At 38.9% G+C, this 27,395-nt stretch overlaps 1 protein-coding gene across 6 annotated transcripts; it reads left to right on the forward strand.

Annotated features, from left to right (window-relative positions):
* Positions 1-98: 98 nt before the first annotated feature.
* Positions 99-26,354, forward strand: LOC135779939 (homeobox-containing protein 1). 6 transcript variants are annotated; one of them, XM_065290868.2, is made up of 11 exons: positions 99-1,064; positions 1,650-1,752; positions 7,181-7,592; positions 8,069-8,154; positions 10,171-10,299; positions 12,778-12,903; positions 21,092-21,242; positions 22,410-22,492; positions 22,581-22,676; positions 24,903-25,020; positions 25,109-26,354. In XM_065290868.2, the coding sequence occupies exons 2-11, from the start codon at positions 1,674-1,676 to the stop codon at positions 25,134-25,136; spliced, it is 1,308 nt and encodes a 435-aa protein (XP_065146940.1). In that variant the 5' UTR covers positions 99-1,064; positions 1,650-1,673; the 3' UTR covers positions 25,137-26,354. The 6 variants fall into 6 exon arrangements, with proteins under 6 accessions (XP_065146940.1, XP_065146938.1, XP_065146937.1 ...); XM_065290866.2 differs by having other exon boundaries at positions 101-1,064; positions 1,627-1,752; positions 24,903-25,024; XM_065290865.2 differs by having other exon boundaries at positions 102-1,064; positions 24,903-25,024.
* Positions 26,355-27,395: the final 1,041 nt, after the last annotated feature.

Below are 27,395 nucleotides of genomic sequence, written 5' to 3' on the forward strand. Positions count from 1 at the left end.
TGTGCATACATACATTATATATATATATATATATATATATATAAATGTCTCTGACTTTCAATGTCTTGAAAAGACCTTTTATAATTCCATGATATTCCAGAAAATCCATGACCTGTGGGAACCCTGTAGGATTGATGTCATATTGTAACATCATAATAATTCAGTGTTTTTAATGACATCTGTCCTTTATAACCTGTAATACTGCTGAATGGTAGCACATAAACAATTGAAAACTTGAATGTTATTTGCAACATGCACAGATAAAAAAATCACCAACATTTTGGTTCAAAACTTGCCTTCATAATATAATATATTCAGTTTTACAAGCTATACAAAATATTTATATTCACATAATCCTAGCATACACATACTATTACTGAAAAAAATTATAGCTTGAAAACAATCTATAAAATATATCAGATAATCTATAAATCAGATTAATTTGTCTGCCAAATGCATGAATGTAATGTTTTTCATCCTAAAGCGTTTTTATTTATATGCCATCAATAAATTCTTCATAACTAATATTTTAAACTGGCAATTTGTCACTCATTCTGATGTTTATTTATGATAACAACATTTTCTTTTGTCGAAGCCTAGACATAATTTCCACATTTATATCGGTTCAAGGTAAACGAAATGAAAAATATAATAATCTGTCCTGAAAAGTAGTCCTGCGCAAATCCAGAAATGTTTACAAATAAAGTTCTCTTATCATAACTTATCATAAAGTTGATATTTTCTAAAACACGATTATTGACATATGTATACTATTTTGCGGGACAATAATAAACGTAGTAAACATAGAAGCCTCCTCTTGCTTTTTTCGATGACTTCCTGCATCCACATGGGATTGTCGCTGCGGGTGAGAGGTCAATGTTGACTTCCATATATCCAGTAATATTATGCTGCGGCATCCCGGGACAATGTGACCCTCCTCGGATCACCTTCATTAGCTGCCGACTTGAAGCGCAAGACAGCACGGAGGGGCCGGGATTAAACCCAGGGTGTCTCCAGCTGCACCATCTTCCGCCCGGGTTGCAGTTTGACCGTAGCACGGGGAGGTAAGGCGGATAACTGTGCATCGCATAGCTTTCATTGCTAGCAGCAACACATTTACCGTAGCGCTACGTGTATCAAAGCTGTGCTGCTAACAACGGATCATAACAAGTCATATAAGGACAAGTGAGTCATTAAAAAATAAAGTAGCATTATATGACCTTACGTGTCGTTTGTGAAGAGTAACAACCGTCCCGAAGTCACTGGGTTCAGCTGCAAGTGTTAAAACAAAAGGTGTGTTCGACTTGGTGCGGCGTTGCGCAGGCCGAGTGGTGTATGACATCACGTTACCGCGAGAGCAATTCGAAAGTTGGGTTTCGTGTCACTCTCGCGGTACTCTGATGTCCTAATTCCGCATGAAGTCAAACACGCCTAAAAACTGGAGCGCACCCGCTGGGGCTAGCCAGTTAGCGCGAGCTAAGCGCGAGAATGATAGTAAATAAAGTCGAGATTACAGATCTGATGTAGCTGTTTATGAAGTTCGTTATTAAAGCGGACCGTTTGGATTGATATTATGGCATGGTTGGTTTAACATGACAAAACTCTTGCATCCTGGCTGTCTGTTAGGGGTTATTGTGATGTTTTGACAGCTCCCTTGTCCCCTGCGGGTGACCATGCGACAGTGGTGCCTTCCTGCTGTGGCTCCACGCGCTGAACCGCTCCCAACGGGCCGAGTGTCACCTCAAATCTCAGGTACGAACACAAATTTAATATACAAACAAAGATGAAATAACTATTTTGATATGTACTATTTGATTTGCATTTCCATAAGGGAGTGACAATTTACCATGCATCTAAAATAGTGCAAGTTAGAAATAAAGTGACAGTTAGAAAAGTTGTGAACTGTAGAGAGAGAGAGAGAGAGAGAGAGAGAGAGAGAGAGAGAGAGAGAGATGTGGGCTTAAAGGGTGCCAAAGTACCACTTAAGACCACTCCATACTTTTTACTTTATTCATTAAATATCTTTATTTTATTTTCCTTATAATATTTTCTTAATTTATTTTTATAAAACCAAGTTAATGTATGAAAATCTGCAAATCTACAAAACAATTTATGATGTATTTATTTGTAAATGAATGTAACAAGAATCACAAAACATTGGCCCTCATTTATCATTCTTGCGTAGAAACGGGCGTATATGTTGGCGTAAGATTATGCTTACACTCCTCTCACCGCCTGATTTATGAAACTGTGCGTACCGTTGATATTCAGGTGTACGCAATATCTGCCCTTCATAAATGCCGCGGCCGAAAACGAGCGTCATTAGAATAACAAGCCCATATAAATTCAAGTCTCCGCCTCCCCCACGCCCTCATTTTACGACATTGACACACGAAAGACGGCAAAGAAGAGAATCCGGGGAAGTGAAAAGAAACAAAATTGTTTTATTTGGCAGTTTAAAGAGTGGGATTAAAGACACATTAATAATTGGATGACAATTTGTAATATTCTTATTATTATTTTTATTATTAATTGATATTTAGAAGAATAATTATTTATCATTATTATTATTTACTGTTGCCTACATCTAAATTCTATGTCTGCTTAATGGTTCAGTTAATTTTTTTTATATAATATTTTAAAATGATGTAGTAACTTTTGTAGTGTGTTGTTCTGTATTTACATACAGTTGTTTGTTAGCTGTATCTTAGATCCAGTTTGATACGGAGCTCCGGATATAATTCAAATTAACAATTTGTTTCCACGACATCCACATGTTTTAGCTAAGCTAATTCATAATTTGAAGTAATAATAATTGTAATAGTAATTACGAAATATTCTAAATATTATAATAATTAATTCCAAGGAACAAACTGTTGAATATTGGGAACAAATTCTAAATTTATGGCCATACTTTAGACTAAATAAGAAAAAGAAGTGTCCATAGCATAAAAAATTATTCGTGGGCATAATTTTGTCCGCATGTCATCATGATCGGATTTACGGCTCCATTCAACACAAGCATTTTACCTTACCTCATCTGTATTTATTTATCATCGAATGGTAAGTAACTAGCTTACCTTTTGATGCATTACCATGTTTTCGTAGCACATCCTTGTGCTTTCTTGCAATGTGCCGCTTCAGATTCCAGGAATAATATTTGCTAACTCTTTACAGTCTCTCCGCAGTCCCTTTCAATTTTTTCTTCCTGCTCAATCTTAACTTTGATTTTTACTTTACATTTATGTATAAGGCTTGAATTCCATAACTTATTGCTAGACGTTTTTACAGATTCTCGAACTAGCAAATTATCAAAGGGCGTTCTGGGTTCAACGAGCGGTGCTGAGGGAGCGGAATTTTCGGAAAGGCGCTTTGATGGTAATATTACCGCACCGTTCAACGCTCCGCTCCCACTAAGCTCCGTTCACATGCTCGCTCTGAAACATCAGGTAAAGCGCACAGGCTCTCAACTGAAGGAATACATATGCATACAAATCAAATGCTTTGGTAAAGTCTCTCAAATTAAACATTGAACATTGTTGCATAAAAATAAACACTGAAGTTTATAATTACTATGTTTTTTACAGTGGGTCATAATATATCATATATTTTAGTTTGTCAGTACGTTTTGTGGTGTTTGGAAGTTTTTGCGCATTTCTGCACTAACTCAAAATGTGCGTACACCACCTCCTGAGCTGGCGTAGGATTTGAGCGTGCCGTACGCCAACGTCCATATTGATAAATCTCAAAGTCACCGTGGTTTTGGGTGTACGCAAGGTGTACGCTGGAAATTTGGTGTACGCACTTTTGATAAATGAGGGCCATTGTGTTTCACACTGGGTTTGATTCACATATGGTTTGACACTGGGATTGTTTTGAACTCATCTTTACATTTAAAGAAAAATGATATAACATAATAAAGAAGTTGAACTATTTGTTCATACACACAAAATTAAATTTATCTCTTATTATTTGACATAATATCAATGCATATTACATTAATGAAATAATGTAAATTGTAAATGCAATAAAAAATGTCAGTGAACTAATAAATTACTAAATTGCTTAGAGTGTCCATCTTATGACTGCTTTTCCACAAGTTAAATAGGTGTATGAGTTCCATAAAACATGTTTCAAAAGCTGTTTGTGCATTTCAGATTGTACCGTTTTGAGCTGGTCATACATATTTATGAGCTGCTGCTCCTTTGGCCACGCCCCACTACTTATGTCATGTGCGCATGTGCAATGGTATCACGAGCAGTACAGACTGTATTATTATTTTTATATATGATTATTAACGGTTTATGTATTGCCAACAGACAAATCAAACAAAAAAGTATCACTAATAAGTACTAATAAGTACACTCCAGGAGAAGAAACTCATGACACACAATGATTCCAGAGAAAATTGTGATGTGATGTGTCAGTCTCAACAATACACTCGTTTTGCCCAGGACAATGCTAACATATTCCCGTTATAAAACATTTACACACTCATTATTTTTGCAAATTATGGAAATTTAGACCAGGCAGGGGATGTATACTGCTTGTGGACCACATGCTAATTGCTAGAAGCTAGCAGGATGTCCGCCGTATCTTGAGAAAGTGATAAGAGACTCGAGGGTATGTTAGGCTTGTTGGAAAAGCCGGGTCGGTAAGGCCTGTTCTTGGTTAGTTTGGCAAAACACTTTTACTTTGGGAAAACACTATTACTTAGTTAGTTCATGTAGAATTGTAAAATAAAGCAGTTAAAGGGGGGGTTTAATGGTATTTCAAGCATTCTGACTTATTAACACAGTTATAGAGTTGTTTCCTCATGCTAAATGTAGGCAAAGTGTCAAAAATGCAGTTGGGCGTGTTTCAGAGTATTTCTGTGCCGAATGCACTTCGCCAGGGTTCGTACAAGTTTCGGCTAATTTTTTTCGATTACGGTTCTAACTGACGTTTCAGGGGTTTTCGATACGTATCACTTCTTTATATGGGCTTCCGCCGGAAAACTTCCCCTGGAAAACCCCGCCCAGCCGTCAGTCAGCGGGAGACGCTAGAGCTTGCTAACAGCTTATCACGCCACTCAGCTTTGTTTAATTTCAAAAGTCAACAATGGCACAACAAGAAGTGTGTTTTTGGATGTAAGGAGAAGACATCCAGCCTTATGGAAACAATGGATATAGTTTATTATCCGGATTAGCAGCGGAGTTTTGCGTGTATGTGTTTGATGCGGTGGATTTTCATGACGAGTTACACGCGGTAAGTAAGACTTCTGTATTATGTTGGAAATAGGCGCATGTATATTATATAAATGACACGAACATGTAGTGAATCATAAGTTAAAACAGTGTTGTATAGTGTTGCATGACTCGTACTCGCTCCTCCCGTGTTATAACTCCTCCTTCTTCATTTTTTCGTACGTTATCGGAAAGATTCGGTAAAGCTAATCTTTCTTTTATAAATCTGATTAAACTAAAGACTCTTCAGAGATATAAAGGATGTCATACTACTCCATAGGTACTCCAGATTAATATCAGAAATGCAGAAACAGCGTGTGTTACGTGAGCTTTAAGTATTTCTTTTAACTTTCGAAAGGTATGGTAGCTGGTCACTGGCTTTGCAAGAGAAACCACCCTGCAAACTAACTAGCACAGTGGTTAGCCACCTCGTCGTTCTCAATGGCAAATGACTGCTAAAACACACACACAAGTTCACCCCAAAACATACACCAATTCATGGGTGGGATGATGTCAGTTTACGCTGCTAACAATATCTATATAGCCTACTGCCTACAAACATTAATTATATATTAACATTACTATTCATCGTTTAAAAGGTATAACTTACGGGTTTAGCATCAGTGTATGGTCTCTGTTTTGAGATACAGATGCTCTAGCATCATAAATGTAGTATTTTGTGACAGAAGTCCAGATGACAACATGCAGAATATAAATGTGACTTCTTACCTTTGTGTTGATATCGTGAATCGCGACCACAAATCGAATCCAGTCTGTTTCAGATGTGTGAATAAACCATGAAAACCGTTCAATAAAATACATCAAATGACCATTTTTGTCCACAAATGCGTATAATCCGTGAAGTATAGATATAAATTCTGTTGTTTACATTAGATTTCACATGAACGTCTTGTAATAGAATATCGTAACACTGTATATGAGATTACACTTTAGGTTCCGATAAACACCCGTTATAACTTGGTTTTAAAAAGTATAATACATGATATCCAAATAGCGCTGTTATTTCCGTGAGACATGATTACAATATGTAGGATATCAACGATGAAAACAGTATGGAGGATATCAGCGAAGTGACTGCTCTCTAGTTACCTGGTGGATGGAGACCTGGGTAGTGGGGTGGTGGGCGGGAAATTCAAACGGAATGTGACGACAAGGCTAGTTTCGTAACATCGGAGCTGATTGTGAAACTGTGCAATCTGAGACTCAAGTCAGAGTACATTCAGAAACCTGTATCTCACTCAAAACAGCATGGATTGATTTTTTTCCAAGTTTGTATGCGTGTGGAAGCACCAGAGACACAAAAGAACACCACAAAACCCAGAAAATGTTGAGTTTTTCATAATATGGGCACTTTAAAATAATGAGCAGCATAGAATATGATTGAAAAGTTGAAAGTGGGCTTAAAAGTTACACTTACCCTAGATTAGTGCATCATACAAAGCTGTGCATATAAAGGCAGTTAAGTGGATCTTGGGTGGGCTATCTGTCTCAGTGCTAGATAACCCACACAAGACTATCTATAAAACGTCTCTACGAATTATTTACATAAATTAATGAGCAAAAATCTTCTTGCCTTGCAAACACTAATTATGCAAAGATGTGTTAAAATGGTCTATACTCAATATTAAAACTTTGTTTTATCCAACTTGCTTAAAATACAACAATTATAAGTCTTTCGTCTGTTGAGTCCTTTAAAAGTGTAAATAATTTGAGCCTTTCATGATGTTTCTCACCAGCCTAACATAGCAACATAGGCCCAACAAGTGGTGTATGATAAAAGTGGGGTTTGTTTGACTAATGGGAGATGTGAAGGAAGTGTTATGGTAAAATTTAGAATTACCAACAAAACACACTTCTTCATTTAACATGTTTTTAGTTTTAAGCTTTAGTAATGTCCTCTCTGAAATCTTTAACTGGCCCGTGTTGTCCCCCAGATGACAGGATGGAGTGTTGTGACGTGGAGCCGCGCTATACCATTGAACAAATTGACCTGCTCCAGCGATTAAGGCTGTCAGGAATGACCAAACCTCAGATCATACAAGCCCTCGAGTCTCTGGAGAGGCTTGACCCAGACCATCGCACTCAGTACTTTAACAACCACACAGCACCATCTGATGCCCCTACCTCTGCAGCCCCTGCTGCCCCCTCTTCCTCATCCTCTTCCTCATCCTCTCTTACCTCAGCAACCACTCAGACCCCGGTTATGGATTCTGCCTTATCGCCTAGCAACAGTTATGAAGCCTCACCCCCGCCCCTGTACCCACCCAGCGGAGTTCAAAGGTCGTTCAGTTACGAGTTGGCGGAAGAGGACTGGGATCTAGAAGAGAAGGTGGAGGAATACATGAGGTATCTTTTATTAGTGCTGGTATTATGAGGCTTCTGTCCTCAGAGAGAGATTAATATAACAGAGGATAATGACAGTGAATGTCCCTGAGCAACCGTGTAATTTTCTTGCTGAATCAGGTCAGGTGGACATTTGGGTTAAATGGATTTTAGCATTTAGTTCATTTTGTGATTGGTAAAAGGAAAAAGCTTTTGCAAAAATTTGAAGTTTTTACGTTGCGACGACGTATTGTGTTTGAGGTGATGGCAGTGTAAAGCATATTGGCAGTGTAAAGCATCTTGGCAGTGTAAAGCATTTCATGCAAATGGTTTGTTTGTATATGAAGAATTCCACAAAATCTATTTCAAGTGTAGCACAAAATTAATTTGCAGTGAATCTTTTGCACTATTAGATTTTTAAGTGGTTTTGCTCACAGTGATTTTATCTGTGTTATGTTTTGCCTAAAGTCCCTGTAATACCTGTCTTGTGTTGTCTGTAGGAGGGACAGTAACCTTGTGAAAGAAGAGATTAAAGCTTTCCTCAATAACAGGCGGATCTCGCAGGCGATTGTGGGACAAGTCACAGGTACTCTGGGCATCTTTACTCATTTACATTTGTGCATTTGGCCAACGCTTTTACCCATAGTGACTTAGTGAATTCAAGCATTTCTTATTTCAATATTTGTGCTAAAGGATTGAACCTATGGTCTTTGTGTTGCCAACCTAATGCTCATGACCTGAACACGTCACTCATGCATATAAAATAAAAATAAAAAGTAAGCATTCCATACTGGAGGGGTTATAAATAAAGAGTGTCTCACGCAGTGAAATTGCTTAAATGTAAAATAATGGCAAATATACATTTATTATGATCCAATGGTTCAAAGATTTTAAAATTAGATATCTAAACCACTCCGGTCCGTGAACCTTCTCTGCTCTGATTGGTCTTTCCACATCAGCGCATGTTGAAAACGAAACGCCCATTACCATAATAATGGCTGAGCACAAACGTGATTGACTGATAAAACATTACATTACCCCCCCCCCTCCCGGTTTTACAGACAGGGCTTAAGTCCTAGGGCTTGACATTAACAAAATGTGGGTAGTTTTTGTAAGTCACTTAAAATGACAAACCATATGACACTGGGAAACTACGACTCACATGAGCACTCCATGCACCCCGTGTGATGCATGTTCTTGTTTTTTTAGTTATCTTTGTATAAGATTTGTGATGTGTTGCAAACAGAGATGAGTTTTTTTGTGGGTGGAGCCAAACTGGTTGCAGAAAGTGATATCTCCACAGTAGCGGTGAGAAGTGTTTTAGCATTAAACCGTGATTATTATGGATCTGGTGTTCTGTCGAAGTCTGATTCCACTATATTTCCCTTTAGTGCAATGTTTCTTATAGCGTTTTAATCACGTTACGTTTATTTTTTAGATAAATAAAAAATTTAAATGGCTTGGCTACTGATATGCATGTTTGTAATGTATATGTATTGTTCTTTATTGGTAAAGTACAAATAAAAGCAATACTATCATGTATTATATATAATAACGTTTATTAAATATTTCATCATTTTCCTGTTTTCTATTATTTCTTCCTTTTATTTATAGCTTACATGTTTGTTCTAAAACTATTATAAAAGTATTATGTTTACACATACATTAAAAAGGCCTGTTTATATATAAATAACACTTTACATCATGTGTGTGTGTGTGGGCTATAATTATATATTTATTAAGTATATAAACATAATAATTTTGGAACAAACAGGAAGAAGACATCAGCTAAGATATAAGGAAATAAAAAGAAATAATTATAGAAAACAAATGTATGAAATATTTTTAAAAAAATGTGATATTATTGCTTTTTCAGTATAAAAAACATTTATTCTGAATAAATTATAAATGTAATCGCTCCAGTCTGTTCGTTTAAGGGCTTATTGCAAACATAAACACCTACGTTTATCTTTAAATGGTGTCTTCGACAATGGTATTCTAAAAAAAAATGAAAGTCACCTTTTTTGTCATTTCTATTATGACACTTAACAGCACAACAGGACATTTTCGAGTTATCTTGCTTATTTCACTCGTGTCTAATTCATTTCCACTGTTTTTCTGCAACCACATTGCACGGGCAGCTTGCAGTGACGTAACTGTGACGTCTACTCCAAAATGGTCTATAGCTCTGGGAATTCAGTAAAATGTTCTGTGATTGGTTGTTAATAATCTGTTCAGTGATTGGTTAAAGCCCACTGCCTCTCACATAAACATAAAAATACTTTATTTTTAGCTGCACCTGCCACAAATAACTGCCTGTAAAGGCATCTGTGCTGCCTGTGAAGCACATGCTTTCCGCATGTCTCTTATTAAAAATGAACTACGGTAAACACTCGCGACTGCCGCGCCTTGTGTGAAAGCCTCAAAAAAGGCTTGGTAATCAAGTTAAACACAATAAACTAGATTAGTTGTATTTTGCACGATAAGACCACAATGTGTAAATCAGTTCACTTTTGATTTTAGTACTACATGAAATCTATTAAATCTAATATTATTTTTTTACTGTGCTTCTATTGTTTTTGTTATTCATATTTTGCTATAGCTATATCATATTTTGCAGGTATCAGTCAGAGCTACATCTCTCAGTGGCTTTTACAGCAAGGTCTGGAGATGAGCGACTCCAAACGCAGGGCGTTTTATCGCTGGTACCTGCTGGAGCGTAACAGCCCAGGTGAGTCTGTCCTGCTGAACTTTTACCAAAAGGCTTAAATTTTGTCTTTTTTTGCCAAGAATCTCCCCTACACCAGTTCTTATGGTCCTTGAGGGCTTAATATGAATACGAAATCATGTTGTTTGTTATTTAGTAAAAGTGTAGTGGAAGAACTTGTCACGTAGATGCACTAAATTCAAAGTCAATCAATTGGTGTCATTTCCATCAACTACGCTCTTAGGTTAATGCTATTCTTGGCAGAACTGTCAGGTGTTGGCTGTTGGTGTCATAAATATGCTTTTGAAGCTTTTAGGCTCTAACAACGCCAATGCTGGCATGATCTGGCATTCATTCTTACAGTGAATGTGTGGATTCTTGAAGAAGCTAATGGTGTAATGCAATCCTCTTCCTGAAGGCTCACTGTCTGAAACTCATCTCTCTATGTCTTAGTCAGCTCTCTAACTTGTAAATCAGTATGTCTTGTACACAAAGTTTTGGGCACTTGTAAGGACACTGGCTCACTGTATGTTGAAATGACACATTTTTCAAGCAATATCACACCTGGTATTTATCAACAACAGGCATGATTGATATTATTTCTTTTATTTATACCACGGGTCTGTTGAATGCTTTATTTCGAGTAAGGGATAATGTAGAGGCAGCCGGTAGTTATTGGGAAATAAGCCCCGACAGTGTGATCAGGACCCGACGCGAAGCGGAGGGTCTTGTATCACACTGAAGGGGCTTATTTCCCAATAACTACCGGCTGCCTCTACATTATCCCGCTTATTACACGGCTACTTGCCACATAAGAAAAAAAACTGGACATGAATATGAATTTGAAACATTTTATTGGCATATTTGTTTTAAATTAACATTTTTATCCTTCCGCGAAACTTTGCACAGATGCATAAAATGATCGTAATACCTTATTAAGATCCTCTGCTTCATACTTGTCTGTCTCCATTTTTTCTCTTTTAGCCAGTCTTTGAGAAGTTTTAATGCCCATTCTGTATTTTTTTGTGTGTTGGCTTCGTAGCTGTCATGCTCTATTTTGTCAAGTTCAGTCTCAGTAAGCTCTCTGTGTCTTGTCGTGGTTGTCGAGTGTTTGTCACAAGATGGCGCCAAACAGACAGTAATCTTTATTGATCTTTATTGGCGCGGAGCGATTTTACTCGTGAAAGTAGTCCGGCTATGCGTTATTATTTTGGAGCGGTTATTATTTGAAAAGAACGAACCTGCAAATGTCTCAACTGACCAATCAGAATCAAGCATTCCAGAGAGCCGTGTAATAAGTGGTTGAGAAATGTTCCATGGGTGTTGATTATTTTTCTGTAAACCGCACACTTAACCTGTTAAATGTCTTAAAATAAACACCAGGGCAATGTTTGTGGTCACTGTAGTATAAGCGGAATAGTTGACTCCGGTCCCTTGAATTATTTGAAAATAATGCACACCCGCAGTATAATAACATTACCTCCTTGGGTGCGCATTATTTTTGAAAAATCATAGGCCCGTTGTTAATTATTCCTTACTTATTTGACATTATTTTTGGGCTAAAAAAAACTGCAAAATACCTCAATCAACCTTGTTGAAACAACCCAGCAGTTGGGTTAAAATAACCCAGCAGTTGGGTCATTATAATAACACGCTCTTTAAATAACAAAAACAATATTGCGCCACTGACTTTAGACCAGGTTTTAGTTGGTCATTGTTGTAGTCTATTTTAGTTGCCTCAAAATAGCAATGCACCTGAACACACCTCATTTTAAAGCCAAGCACGCCCATGGGTGCACAAATGGGTACTAGAAGATTACATTAGTGTTGTGAATCATGGCAAGGTTTTGAACACTGATTTACTTTCTGATGTGCTTGTTCAATAATTGATGTTTGTTTATTTCTAATCAAAAAAGTTAAGTATTGCACTTTTAAAATAAAGGTTTTTCTGTTCTTGATTTTTATTGGGCTGGTTGGTGCAATTTTAACACTTCGGATACACTGTTGGCTTCTATGTTGCATTGGAATTTGTTAAGGCCGACACACAATGATCAGTGTCTTTACAACTGAACTAGAAGCTGATTGAGACGCACCCCTTGAATTAGGGGGTTTCAGGATTGTTAAATTATCATTTGAGTTAAACTCTACAAGACAATAGTTAGTTGTGATGAAGCCCTCCAGAACCACTCTTCATCTGTTCTTCATCTCCCAGGTTAGTTCCTCCTTTGCAGCTCTCAGTCCTGACCCTGGGTTTGTCAAATGCTGGTTTTCATGTCCTCTCTGCACTGAGGTGCGATTAATACCCGACCCTACTAACAAACCCCCCAAGCATGTTGCTTTTTCGAACTGTCACTTTGAATGCCTGTTAACACCACTGCTAGTTTTTCTTCAAATGATTTTCATTAAGCAGTGCTTTAATATTTGTAAATGACACACTTTCGGCCTCTCAAAAGGACGATCCTAGTTAACACACCGTTTTCTGATTGCCCAAATGGGTTAAAGGAATCAGATGGAGTGAAAACCAGCATGCTCAGGTCTCCAGGAGCAGGACTGACACAGCCTGGCATAGACAGAGAGAACTTCTGATGCATCTTCTTCCTTGGTATTCTGCTCAACAGTCTCAGTCAGGTAACACACATTCACTCTTATACACTGACACTGAGCTGTGAGGTGACTGCCAACACACGTTCATTTAAAGATCAGATGCTTTAAAAAATTACTGTTTGTTCTCTGAAGGTCTTAGGACCTTAACTTGCCTTTTTAAACGTCATTTGTTTTTAGCATACTTGTCAATCTAAAGTACTATTCGGACGGGATTAGTTTTACATAGGGAGGTAAGGTAAAGCTATTATTAACAGATCTTCTCAGTGATTTTAGTCCTGTCCGAATGGTCCATGTCAGTATTCATTACGGACAATATCAGTAAAGATACCAGCGACTTTTACCTTCTGTAAAAAGGTCCGGAGAAATTACCTCAGGTAATACTACTCCAGTGCGAATAGACCAGCTGTAAATATACACATAATTTCGCCATTTCCTATTATTTTGTGGCTTTCTTTCAAATATAAAAGCTGTTTCTGAAACTGACGTTCTCCCCAAACTGAAATTAAAAAGTGCTTTTTGCGTTTTCCTCGTCTTTGTCATGTTGTTTGCACATGTGATATCAAGAAGCAAGGTAATGTACACATGATGAAGAGATCTCGTGCAAATTGACCATCAATATTACAGACCTCTTGTGGTAACATTACATTACACCACCTACCCCCGGAAAACTACTCCAGTCTGAATAGGGCTTAAGGAACGTTTCCTGCACAACGATGAAACTCCTGCTTTACTACCGGTGGGCCAATCAAATCAGATTCCCTATCGGCACACAGTCAGTCGGTGTTCAATGGCGGCGTCACATCTGTCTCTCGTCGGTTTGTTTGTATAGTATCTAATCTACGTACTGTGAAGTTTAGTCCACGTGTCAACCGTGTCCTGTCTGTCTATTGTCTGTCTAATGTCTTCAGTGCCAGATCTACACAAAATACTTGCCATCACATTCATTATTTTATGGATAAACAACAACAGCCCTACGCTGGCGCTACTAGTCAGTGACACAGGATCACTCACCTACAGCCGGGCGGATCTCCTACATCTCCGGGCCTCCACGCACAGCAACCAAAGACCACCAGTTGCACTTCCACCAGAGATCCAACGGAGACGTAGAGCCAGACGGGGAGGTGTTCGAACAAGACTCCGGAGGCGTCCATTCAGGCCCCATCTCCCCTCCATCATCCTGGTGAATGTCCGCTCTCTAAGGAACAAGACGGAGTTGCTGCACGCCAAATGCCTGGTGGAGAGAGCCTACAAGGACGCCTGCATCATCGCCCTCACAGAAACCTGGCTTGACGATGAAGTTCCGGAGTTCGAGGTCAGCCTCGATAACTTTTCCATCGTAAGAGCTGACAGGACCCGTCAGTCAGGCAAAGAGAGAGGTGGTGGGATCTGCATCTACGTCAACAACAGATTGTGTGATAACATCAAAATCCACAAAAGGATATGCACACCAGACGTGGAGATGCTAATGGTGACCCTACGTCCCTTTCATTTACCCAGGGAATTTCCCACGGTGATCGTTAGCTGTTTTTACGTTCCACCCAGTGCTAACGTTAACGCAGCAGTGGGGCTAGTAGCTGAAAACACCAATGCCATGCTAGCTGAATATCCCGAGGCTCCTGCGTTTATTCTGGGTAATTTTAACAGCTGTAGACTCAGCAATGTCCTGCCCTCTTTTCATCAGTACGTGGATGTCCCCACAAGAAAGGATAACATCTTTGACTTGTGCTACGGTAATATAGCCAACGCCTTCGGAGCCCGGTCTCACTCGCCACTTGGTTTGTCAGACCACAACGTCATTTTTCTCCTTCCGCAATATAAACCGGAACTGAAACAAATCAAGCCAAAAACGTACACCGCCACTCAATGGTCTGATGATGCCATGACATAACTACAGGGCTCCTTTGCCTGCACGGACTGGGACATTTTCCAGGGCAGTCGGGATAAAAAGGTGTCACTAATCACAGACTACATCAACTTCTGCATTCACAGCACCATCCCCGTGAAAAAGGTCACAAAGAATCCAAACTCCAAACCCTTGATTACTCATTTAGTAAAATGAACACAAAACAAGCATTTCAGAAAGTAAAAATACTAACTGGTCAACAAACAACACAACACAATTTTACGACAGATCCACTGAACTTTGCCAACTCCCTAAACAGCTTTTTCAACTGGTTTGACACCCAGGACTATACCACCAACTGTGAGGAGCTACTCAAGCTCCTGGAAGAACCCCAGCACCATCCCTTCACTCAGGAGGATGTACAGCAGCAGCTGGCCAGGTGCAAAATTGGTAAGGCACCAGGGCCGGATGGCATCCCAGCAAGGGTGCTAAAGCTCTGTGCCATGGAGCTCTCCCCAGTTTTTCACTCCATCTTCTGGGAATCATACAGAACAGCTACTGTACCCACCCTCTGGAAGACCTCAACCATTGTAACAATACCCAAAAAACCCCGCCCGTCAGAGCCCAACCAATTCCATCCAGTTCCACTCACGCCCATAATATTGACGTGCATGGAAAAGATCATGCTTCACCTTATTCTGCAAACCGTCGGATCACAACTGGACCCCCACCAGTTTGCATACAGGCCAAAACGGGGGACGGAACATGCAGTGGCATGCCTCCTCCACTCCATCCTCCACCATCTCCAGACACCTAACAACTTTGCAGCAGTCCTATTCGTTGACTTCAGCTCTGCATTCAACACCATCCAGCGGCACCAGCTCATCAAGAAGCTCCAACACCTGGACACCATTCCACTCCACATTCACTGGATATACAATTTCCTAAGCAGCAGACCACAGGGACCCCCATCTCCTCTTACTACTCTACAAAAGCATCATCCAACCCATTCTAATGTACTGTTCCCCCTGTTTCTTCACCCTGCTTACTGTCACCAGTAAAAACAGACTCCTCAAAATCCCACACACAGCATCCAAGATAATCAACCTACCCACCCCTAGCCTGTCAGAAATAAATGATCTAGCTATTACACGCCTGGCAGGTGTCAAAGTTAGCAGCCCGGACCACCCCCTTAACCAAATTTTTCATTTTACTCCCATCTGGCCGCAGATATAAGGTACTGAACTGGAAAAAGGCCCATTTCAAAAAAAGTTTTGTCCCAGCTATCATAGCACTGAATATGAAAATGTAGATTTCACTGGTCTCACTGTATATTGCCCATGCCATGTTTATTCTTTTCTACAACCCCAAAACAGAAAAAGTTGGGACACAGTAGAAATTGTGAGTAAAAAAGGAATGGAATAATTTACAAATCTCATAAACTTATATTTTATTCACAGTAGAATATAGATAACATATCAAATGTTGAAAGTAAGATATTTTGAAATGTCATGCCAAATATTGGCACATTTTGCATTTCATGAGAGCTACACATTCCAAAAAAAGTTGGGACAGGTAGCAATAAGAGGCCAGAAAATTTTAATGTACATATAAGGAACAGTTGAAAGACCAATTTGCAACTTATTAGGTCAATTGGCAACATGATTGGGTATAAAAAGAGCCTCTCAGAGTGGCAGTGTCTCTCAGAGGTCAAGATGGGCAGAGAATCACCAATTCCCCCAATGCTGCGGCAAAAAAATAGTTTTCTGAGTTTCTCAGAGAAAAAATGCAAAGAGATTGAAGTTATCATTATCTACAGCGCATAATATCATTCAAAGATTCAGAGAATCTGGAACAATCTCTGTGCGTAAGGGTCAAGGCTGGAAAACCATACTGGATGCCCGTGATCTTCGGGCCCTAAGACAGCACTGCATCACATACAGGAATGCTACTGTAATGGAAATCACAACATGGGCTCTGGAATACTTCCAGAACACATTGTCAGTGAACACAATCCACCGTGTCATTCGCTGTTGCCAGCTAAAACTCTGTAGGTCAAAAAATAAGCCATATCTAAACATGATCCAGAAGCACAGGCGTTTTCCCTGGGCAACGCTCATTTAAAATGGACTTTGGTAAAGTGGAAAACTGTTCTGTGGTCCAACGAATCAAAATTTAAAGTTCTTTTTAGAAAACTGGGACGCCATTTCATCGGGACTAAAGAGGACAATGACAACCCAAGTTGTTATTAGCGCTCATTTCAGAAGCCTGCATCTCTGATGGTTTGGGGTTGCATGAGTGCGTGTGGTATGGGCAGCTTACACATCTGGAAAGGCACCATCAATGCTGAAAGGTTTATACAAGTTCTAGATCCATATGATCCCATTCAGATGTCGTCTCTTTCAGGGAAGACCTTGCATTTTCCAACATGACAATGCCAGACCACATACTGCATCAATTACAACATCAAGACTGCGTAGAAGAATGATCTGAGTACTGAAATGGCCAGCCTGCAGTCCAGATCTTTCACCCAAAGAAAAGATTTGGTGCATCATAAAGCGGAAGATGCGACAAAGAAGACCTAAGACAGTTGAGCAACTAGAAGTCTGTATTAGACAAGAATAGGACAACATTCCTATTCCTAAACATTGGTCCTCCTCCAGCTGTTCCTTTTATCTACATTTAACTTTTCTGGCCTCTTATTGCTACCTGTCCCAACTTTTTTTGGAATGTGTAGCTCTCATGAAATCCAAAATGAGCCAATATTTGGCATGACATTTCAAAATATTTTACTTTCAACATTTGATATGTTATCTATATTCTACTGTGAATAAAATATAAGTTTATGAGATTTGTAAATTATTCCATTCCTTTTTTACTCACAATTTCTACTATGTCCCAACTTTTTCTGTTTTGGGGTTGTAGATGTCTATGTTTTCCATATGCTTTTCTGTACTATATGTGTGAGGAGGGTTTATCTGTTATCTCTTGTTTGTGGGAAGAGGGTTTATTTGTTATCTGTTCTATAAGTGGGAAGAGGGTTTATTTGTCATCTGCTGTATAAGAGTGTATTAGCTGTAATGTATGCTGTCCTGGACAACCTGACTGTGTTAAAACAATTATCCCTCTGGGAACAATAAAGAATCTAATCTAATCTACCATGCATCGTAGGAGAAACTAACTAACTAGTCTGGATTTTATCCCAAAAACACATGGCTCTGTTGCACATTGGTTGTTCAAACCACATTGTTTCAACAACATCGCATAATAACATCTACTAATTAATCCGTTCCAGATGATAATTCATGTCAGATTATTGCATGTTACAACAAACATGACATCTAATGACTACTTTACTCCAATTTTGTTCTCCATTGTTTTGCTTTATTTCCAGATGTTTTATGATGTTTTATTAACAAAGTTCAGGAGGAACACGTTCAGATAAACAACCTAATTACCTTGTAATTGCAACCAGCTGTCAACAATCATCAATCAGGTGTCCACCTGATCAGCATTAATGGAAACCTATATAGGCTGGCAATCAACTTACCCATGTTCCTCGATAGTTCAAAGCATCAATGCCGCTTTCCACCACAGCAAAGAGCACTCACACTCAGGTAACCACTACACAACTTAGCAACCCAACACAACTTAGCAACCCAACACAACCACCGACCCAGTCGCCCAGTGTCTCGTACCCCAAGATGCAGAAGATCTCCCTTCACCTCTACCATCAAGACATCCGCCATCTTCCCCAGCTTCGTCCTACACTTCAGCACATCCAGCAATCCCTGCAATAAAGAAATAGACAGTGCTTAGCTCAAAACAAGCATTAATCAATGCCGACATCATCTTCTCTACGAAAATGAATAAAGCGGAGCTCTACAATCTTTACATCTCTCTCCAACCAACTCCTCCATCTCCAAATCCCCCCCTGCAAAGCCACAAGAACCTCCAAGCCAGCTTTATCAAAGTATTGTAGATTCAAGTTTGTGAATCCAAATATTGGATTCCGCTTCATACCTATTCTTCACAGATGACTCCAATCGCCTGGCTACACGTTTCTGGTTCCAAAAAAACCTTTAATCTGTCTTACTCCAACCTGGCATCCCAGCAGACCCCTTTTCCAGCCATTCCTTCCACATCCCAACAACATATTCAAGCACTCAGATGCTGGTCAAGACTAACATTCGATCAAATTGCTCCCATATCAGAGAAGCTCAGTGAACCCTCATCAGCTGATCCCACCAGCACCAGCCTGCTCTGAGACAACACAACTATAAGACTGTTTCCACTGCCGCAGCAGTGACCCTTCTCTGCTCCTGCAGGAGCAATTTCTCTCCAACACAGCAGCGGTACTGTTTTCTCTGTTCCCGCAGGTGCCCTGCTTTTTACAAACTCTGCTCCTGCAGGAGCCCTGTTTGTCAACCGCTGCAGCGGTACTATTTCCTCTGATCCCGCAGGAGCCTCAATTTCCTCTGTTTTCTCCACTGCCATAGCAGTGTTGTTTCCCCTGCTCCTGTAGGAGCCCTGTTTCTCCACTGCCGCAACGGTGCTGTTTCCTCTGCTCCCGCAGGAGCCCTGCTTTTCACAATCTCTGCTCCTGCAGGAGCCCTGTTTCTCAACCGCTGCAGTGGTACTATTTCCTCTGCTTCATTGAGAATCAATGAAGTTGAAAAAACATAAAAACTACTACAGGAAGTGAAGTTCTTAGAATCAAGTCGTCATAATTTTTTGGCACACTACAGCGTGACATCACAGCAAGTCGGACGTAACTCAGACACTTTTCTAACCAGCATGCATCTCACGGCGATCACCAGTGTTTGACTCTGTGGTGAATTTGCTCATCTCAAACTATCTTCTTGATGCTTTGTGTGATCCGGCCATTTCCAAACTGTGGTCTACGGACCACTAGTGGTCCGTGAGGGTACTGCAGGTGATCTGTGTAAAGGCAAAATAAAATATAAAATAACTTTTTTAAGAAAAAAATATTTTTTCAGAATATGTTTTAAGAATCTGTTGTACTGATGTGATAACCAGTTATAGTTTTAGTGCTAGTAAGCCTATTTAGAGGTCCAGATAAATTCAGGACTTTGTGTAGACATATTAGTATTAGTATTATGAGGTGGTCCACGAACATTCTTGATTACAAATAGTGGTCCACACACAACGTTTGAAAACCCCTGGTGTGACTGACATTATATGCTGGTGCACAGACTATAGCTGGGCAATAAAACGATATCGATATGAACCGTTGATACGCCTTTATTGATAACGGTAGAGAAAACTTTTGATATGACACCTGTTAATGCATTGCTAAAAGTGCATTGGACTACATTACATCGCCGTTCCTAGATCGATTTGATTTGATTGGCCATCGCATGATTTTTACTTTGAAGAGCGCTTTTAGATTGCTGTTTGAGGCAGACCCGATAGAGATAGGCGTTGTACAGTATTTGGCATATTAGGCAATTATTTCATGACTGTTATTACAGACCACGAGGATCTCAATGGTGGGCTCAGCCCTGTGTGAGAAAATGGATGTGTGGCATGAGAGCGTGAAAATGTGGTCAATTGCACGAGTCTCCCGCTGAAAGTGTGAGGGTTGGCAGCCCTGGTTTTCATTAATTGCATTTCCATCTTGCATCACTTTATGGTTCTCCCGGTGTACTAAAGCACGTGTGCACATGTTTGCTCTTCAAAAGCAGCGCTTTAATTCTCTTGACAAATTCAAATATGCTTATTTTAATTTGTGTATATACTGTATGTGGAATGATGTTCATTGAACTTGCTTCTTGTTGCTTGCTTATTTTACTTGACAGCGTGATCTGTCATAGTAAAGGGGGTCGCACACCGGACGAGAAGCGCAGCGCCGCATCGCGTCTAGGACAACTTGGAGATATCATACACTGGAAGTGCACATTAAATAGTGCGAGCTTAGTCAGATAGCGTCTACTTCAAAATGCATAATATACGTTAGCAGCCAATGTTAATCCCTAACGATTTGGGACCAATATGATGTTATTTAATGTTAAACTATGTGAGTGGCACTCTGTGGCGCGACAGCGATTTGAGCTGTGTCCCGAGTCACAACCGGTGTGCGTACATTCATTGAAAACAAAGTGTTCTGTTTTTAGATTCATGGTGCGGCGCTGCGCTTATCGTCCGGTGTGCGACCCCCTTAACACTGAACTACATCTTGAGAGCTCACAAGTTACAATCATACATGTTTGTGAATTTTCATTGGAGTGATGGTTTTAGTAAACTATGCCGTAAATGACGTTGGCTACCGATTCTTTAGTAAAACGCATCCCTGCATGTTTGGTTGTCATTGGGTTGATGTTTATATTGGGGTAATGTTTATGACAGGTGCCACTTTGTCCATGCGTTCGCTGGTTAAAGAGGAGCCTGATTGGAGGTTGACTGGTAGTCCTGGAGACAGAGCAGTGGTTGGTCCTTTCAGACTGCGCAGGGGGAGCCGATTTACCTGGAGGAAAGAGTGTCAGTCAATCATGGAAAGGTAAATTACTTAGATAATTAGGTAATTATCTACAACACTATTTAGACAATAATATTCTGGTCAACATATTTTACTTTCATTTCTTTGTTTTCATCACCTGCAGATGTCCAGTATCATTTTCTGACCCAAAAATCTTTTTACTTTATTAATCCTGGTGTTTGTTAAAAAAACAATAATGATGTCTGGAGTTTGCTCTTGGTTGTTAGGAGGGAAGTCAGAGGGAATCCTCAAAATTATTATTGGTGTGTGTCTGCGTACGTGCGTGCGTGCGTGCGTGTGTGTGTGTGTGTGAGCACAGAGATTGTGGCTGTATATATAGAGAGAGCGAGACTCATTAAATCTGTATTTATCTGCTGTATATGTGACCATTGTGAGATGAGATTTCTGAAACATTATGAAGAGGATTTGTTGTTGCAGCATAATCCCCATATTTATGATGCTTTAATATTTTATAGAGAGGCGGGGAACAATGTACCCATAAAACGTGGAACATTTTTTCTTATTTCCACTTCAATCATAATTGTTAGTGTCGTGTGTTTTATTATCTCTTCTGTTCTGGGCTTTTATGTTTCTTTACTGATTCCAGAAAATTGGAACATACATTTTGCCTGTCTATAATTTGCATTATAATTCAGTTCCATTTAAATTTACTCAAATATTTTTTATAAATATTGTCAAATATGATCAGACAATAGAGCCTGATCTGCATAAAGTATTGTGTCTTACGGACAGCTGCCTTTTGGGCTCATTTTTATTTTGTAATCAAACATCTAGCAATTACTTAAAAGTGTAAATGTTGCTGTATTCTAATCCAGTGGTTTTCAAACTGGGGGCCGGGGCCCCCTGGGGGGCCCTGAGATGGTGCCAAGGGGGCCCCCAGTTTTATGACATTTTATGAAATACATTAATTTATCATGAATTCTGTGTAATTAAACCAAAAAAATAAGGCTACTGACCAAAAGCACAACTTTTTTGTATAATTGTTTTTTTTAAATTCAAATGTTGAGTATTAGAACAGTTATTTGTCTTTGAGGGCCGCAAAGGAATGCACCGTACACAAGGAGGGCAGCACGCTGAAAAAGTTTGGGAACAACTGTTCTAATCAAATAGCAGTGAAAGTTACATTTCAGATAGACTCTTGTTCTTAATGTCTTGTTTTTGTTGTAGTTTCTTTATAGAGAATCAGTATCCTGATGAGGCCAAGAGAGAGGAAATTGCCAACGCCTGTAATGCTGTCATTCAAAAACCTGGTGAGTGATATAAATCAGTCAGCACGAAGTAATGTAAGGCCTGCTTCACAGTATAAATGACGTGTTTTGTGTGTAAATGTTGTTTTAGGATGCAAACTCTCAGAGTTTGAACGAGTCACTGCACTCAAAGTGTACAACTGGTTTGCCAATAGGAGGAAAGAGATGAAGAGACGTGCCAATATAGGTAAAACTTTACTTGTTAGGCATTTTCTGCTGTTGATCGTTCGGCTTTATCTAATGACGCAAACACAGAGGTGGCTTTCATCTTTTAATGCAGGGGTGTCTAGACTTTTTTGTGTGCTGCTCTACTTTTAAAATGATAGAGCCGACAAGATCTACCTGCTACAAACACAGTTAATTATTTTTATAACACTTAAAATGCTTGTTAGGACTATACCTCTTCATTGAATTTAGGGCTGTCACCATTACTCTATTCTTTTTGAGGAGTTAAAAAAATAATTGAGTACATGTCGAGTATTCCTTAAAATAGCGGAGATGCGGTTTAGTGAAACAAACTAGAAAATGACAACATAATGTTATTATATGTTATTTATATTATGTTATTTATATTATTAATCAGCGCTACGCTGCCTCGCCCTCTCTCTCTCGTTTGCTCGCTCGCGCACACACACCGTGTGGATGCGAGAATGCACATCCTGGTGAATTTCGGAAGTTAGACGACTGAGCTGGCATAAGATTTATAAAAACACATTTGAGAAGAAAGGCGCAGCAACTCAGAATAATTGTAAAACACGCAAGTATTTTAAGACCATAATGCCAATTTCGCGCGTGGAGCAGCAGTTAACTTATGTGCGATCTACCGGCATTGCCTTTGCTATCGACCGACGTATTGGACAGCCCTGTTTTAATAAAACCGTATGTTTCTGATTACTTTTGTGCCATTTAAAATAATGCAGTGTGAACCGAACCCAACTGAACAACTAATTGTTGATGATGTATTTAAATGTGGATCAAGGACATGGCATGGGACCTTCCCACTTCAATATCTTAAAAAACTTTGAGCCAAGCCCAAAAAAGTGTTAAGCCCAATTACATGTGAATGCTTAACACGCGAGAAGGCTGAACATTGCTACGATGTTACCTTTGTGTCAATCAACACAGTTTAAATGCAGTTGTCATTGCTGAATATTTGTAGTGTGTATGGGGCAAATTGGACATAATTTGGTTTTGAAGTACACAATCAAGCCAGCTGTCTATAATCTTTATTTACAGTGATATCTGAGTCTTTAGGTAATAGTATAATGAAGTACTATAGTATTAACAGTCCCTCCAGTTTTTCGTTATTCCACTATGTTACGTTATTTTTGCGATCCTGCATATTTGTTGTTTTTTTGCAAAATAATCACAGACAAAATCATATATTTTTTTTTTTATTTGAAGTGCAAAACATACAACATACATTGATTAAACAAATCAAAAATCAGAAATCAAGAGAAAAAAGAGCAGTAATGATACTGATATTATTATAAAGGAATGATAATAAGAAAAAATTATAAACAAATAATAATATATGTATTTAAGTAATAATAGTATGTATAATAATGTAATTAATAATAATTCTAAAGATGGTTATGATTACAGGAATATTTTTTAAGACAGCAATATAATAACAGATATACCAGTAATAATTACAATGTTCAAAGTACAAAAATAAATCAGGAAATCCTGGAGGGACTGATTAAAGTTATAAAATGATCCGTATTATTTCTATGTGAGAATGGTTGTGATATTTTATCAAGTCTTTAAATAATGTCATTGTATGTTTGTATTAAAGGAAGTATTTATCTGCTTCCTCTCAGTCTGCTTCATATAAGTACTGTACAAAACGCCAAGGTTTTGGCAGACAAAATAAATCAAACTTTTTTTTAATTGTGTCACTTCATGAATTAGTTTTACTGTAGCAATACTTGAAAAATGTAGAAGACATTTAAATGTATTGATACTATTTCATAAAGGATGTAACGGCTGTAAAAGTGAAAACAGAAAAGAAAGATAATCAGCTTTTATTTTCACACTGAATTATACACCGATCAGCCATAACATTATGACCACCTACCAAACAACCAATCACAGAATGTTTCATCTAGCGTTGCGTTTCGGAGTGCGGAAAGTCCCCACAATAACGAACTGGTTGGCAACAAGTCAGTCATTGAAATAACCAGCGGCAACCAAATAGCATCTAAATAAACAACTGAACGTGAAATGCAATATTGAATGTGCAACTTGTTTATCGGTTTCTATGTAAAGTGACTATTGTGATGTAAGAGGTGCAAATAATCTTAAATCCTTCCAGCAGTTGTCGCATCCATATGTAAAGTGATGGTTTGGCTCTTGCATACGACAAGATGTTTCATGAGCTATCGTTGCCTCCTCTTTATCTTCTCCTCAGAGGCTGCCATACTGGAGAGTCATGGAATCGAGGTGCCCAGCCCCAGCTGTCAATCAAACAGTGAAGAGGTTGAGACTCAAGAGTTTAGCGATCATGTTACGAATCACCGCTTCACTGAGCAAGTTAGACACCTGTCTCATATATGATTCACATTTATGAAATGCAGGCTTTTGTGGTTGACTAAAATGTGTTCGGTCTGTTATCAGGAGGAACTCTTGCAGAGAAAGGACATAGAGCAAGACGCTCCCATGTTACCTGCTGTAGAAGTGCCATCTCTTCCAAGTCCCGCATCTCAAGTGTCCGATCAAACGCTGGATGAATCAAAAAGGGAGGCTGTGGATAAGGATTAGCCAATGGGTGGAGTCTTGTTTTTGTTCTCAGTAAAGCCTGACCATAAGCTCTCTGGTGTCTCTAGTGGTATGGAGGCCACTTTATGTATCTGCAGTAATTACGCTTGTAGTAATGGCAATATTTATCCCTATACAGTATATTGTGCATTCCGAAACAGTCTTAACTCTTCCCGAGAGAGGGAAATGATGTGTAAGGTGCATACTGGTAACCTTCCTCAACATGCTAGTGCTGATTCCTGTCATTTTTCATTATTCTCATACTGTATATCACGGTTTCATCAGTCGAAACTGTTGAAAGAAAGCATCTGGAATAAGAGGTCTAGAGAGAAACCTGCAGGACAGGTGTTTCAAGTCAACAGAAAGGGTCCAATGAACACTGTTTGGAAGTCTGTCCGAGTGTTAGGAGAATTAATTGTCATATGCAATATGCCAGATGGGACAGATACACCAACTCAGGTAGAATTCAGTTTGGGAATGGAAAGATATGTTGTTTGTTTCATCCCAGTCTCGTTGTCATTGAAATCAATGAGTTTTGCATAATGATGGTTCTTAATTTCATCAATCTTACCGGACTGTGTACATATTTCTTTGTCTTTTCAAGTTGTTTCCTCAGATCTGAAAGTAATATTCAGATTATCGCTCTTATCTGTTTTTGTATACACAATGATTGTTTATATCCAGCCACTTAAGCTACACCGACCCTGACAGGTGTTGGGGGGGGTCAAATGCTTCAAGTTTTTTTTTTACTTTTGTTTGCTACAAGCATCATTTATTAATATAGAATGTAGAATATATGTAACTATATAATATCAGCATATAATGCAACAAGCTGCTTTTGAATGGATGGACAGCCACAGTTTGAATTCTGGGTCTCAAAAGCCAAAGCTTAAGTAAAGCAATGGATTTTACATCATCAAAGAGAAGTAAAAGTGGTTTTGGCACATCAGTGTGTCATAATGAGAAACGCTTTGAGCGTATAAAGGCTTTAAACTGCACAGTAAGGATTATTCTGGCCATACACAAACAAGATGCAACTGCTAAATGCCGTCAGGGCCTCATTCTCTGTTTTTCCTAATGACATTAAACAATAAACTGAACAATATGTAGTGTTGACTCTGAATGTCATTGTTGCTTCAAATGTTTAATGTTTTTGTGTGCATTTCTTCAGGTGCAACACTGTTATATACATATATGTAAATGTATGTATTTTTGTGATAATAACAGGGCTTAAAGTTTTTGTTGTTGTTCTGCCAGCTCAGCTATTCATTTCAATTATTCCTTACTTACTCATTAGTTACCACTCATTTTTGCCCAAACTCTTGACACTCCAGCGTGAAATGCGGCAGGTTTATACTCTGCCCAACACCATCTAACCAGGCAGGCTCTAATGGCTTCTCCCTGAGGAACCGTAAAAACACTTCATTGGTAAAATATGTTAATTTCTGGTATTTGAGTTTGGGATTTAGACTGAGGGATATGAGTGAAAGTGAGTCCAGCAAAAGATATCCTCAAGTCCCTTTAATGATCCCATCAGCATCATGGTGGAAAATATAAAGCTGCCAGAATCTCATTCTTTTAATGGCTCTCTTAATACTCACAATCTGGGTATTTGGGAGTGGTTTATAACAAAACGGCTTAATTGTCCTGGCAAGTAAGTCTGCAGAGGTCAAGAAAATGTTTTTGTGGTGGATCCATCATCTCTAACAAGTGGCTTGTAACTCACTGCTTCTCCCTGTACATGTAAGTACACTCACAAGCATGCATAAAGGTGTACAAAGTGATTTCTTGGTCTGCTGCTGTCTGAAATAGATCACATATTAGCTTTGACTGTGTAGCTTGTCCAAACTTTACTGTCAACCACATGTGCATAAATTTGTCAGGATTTATGTTCCAAAACTGACTAAATATAATATAATTACTTACCTGTGCTGTCTGATCCTTCAAACACGCTGCTACCAAAGGCTGTGACAATTGGCTGACTGTACATTATTCCACTTATCAAGCTGCTATTTGCCACACAAAATATTGATTTGATATACGTAATTAGCTTGTTTGTTAAAAAGTAAACCTTCCAGGAGAAAAAAAACATTTTCCATTTTAAGCCAATGCGTGTTCATACAAGTTTAAAGTTCAAGAACATACA

Source organism: Paramisgurnus dabryanus, chromosome 19 (genome assembly GCF_030506205.2).
Source record: "Paramisgurnus dabryanus chromosome 19, PD_genome_1.1, whole genome shotgun sequence".
Lineage (NCBI taxonomy): Eukaryota > Metazoa > Chordata > Actinopteri > Cypriniformes > Cobitidae > Paramisgurnus > Paramisgurnus dabryanus.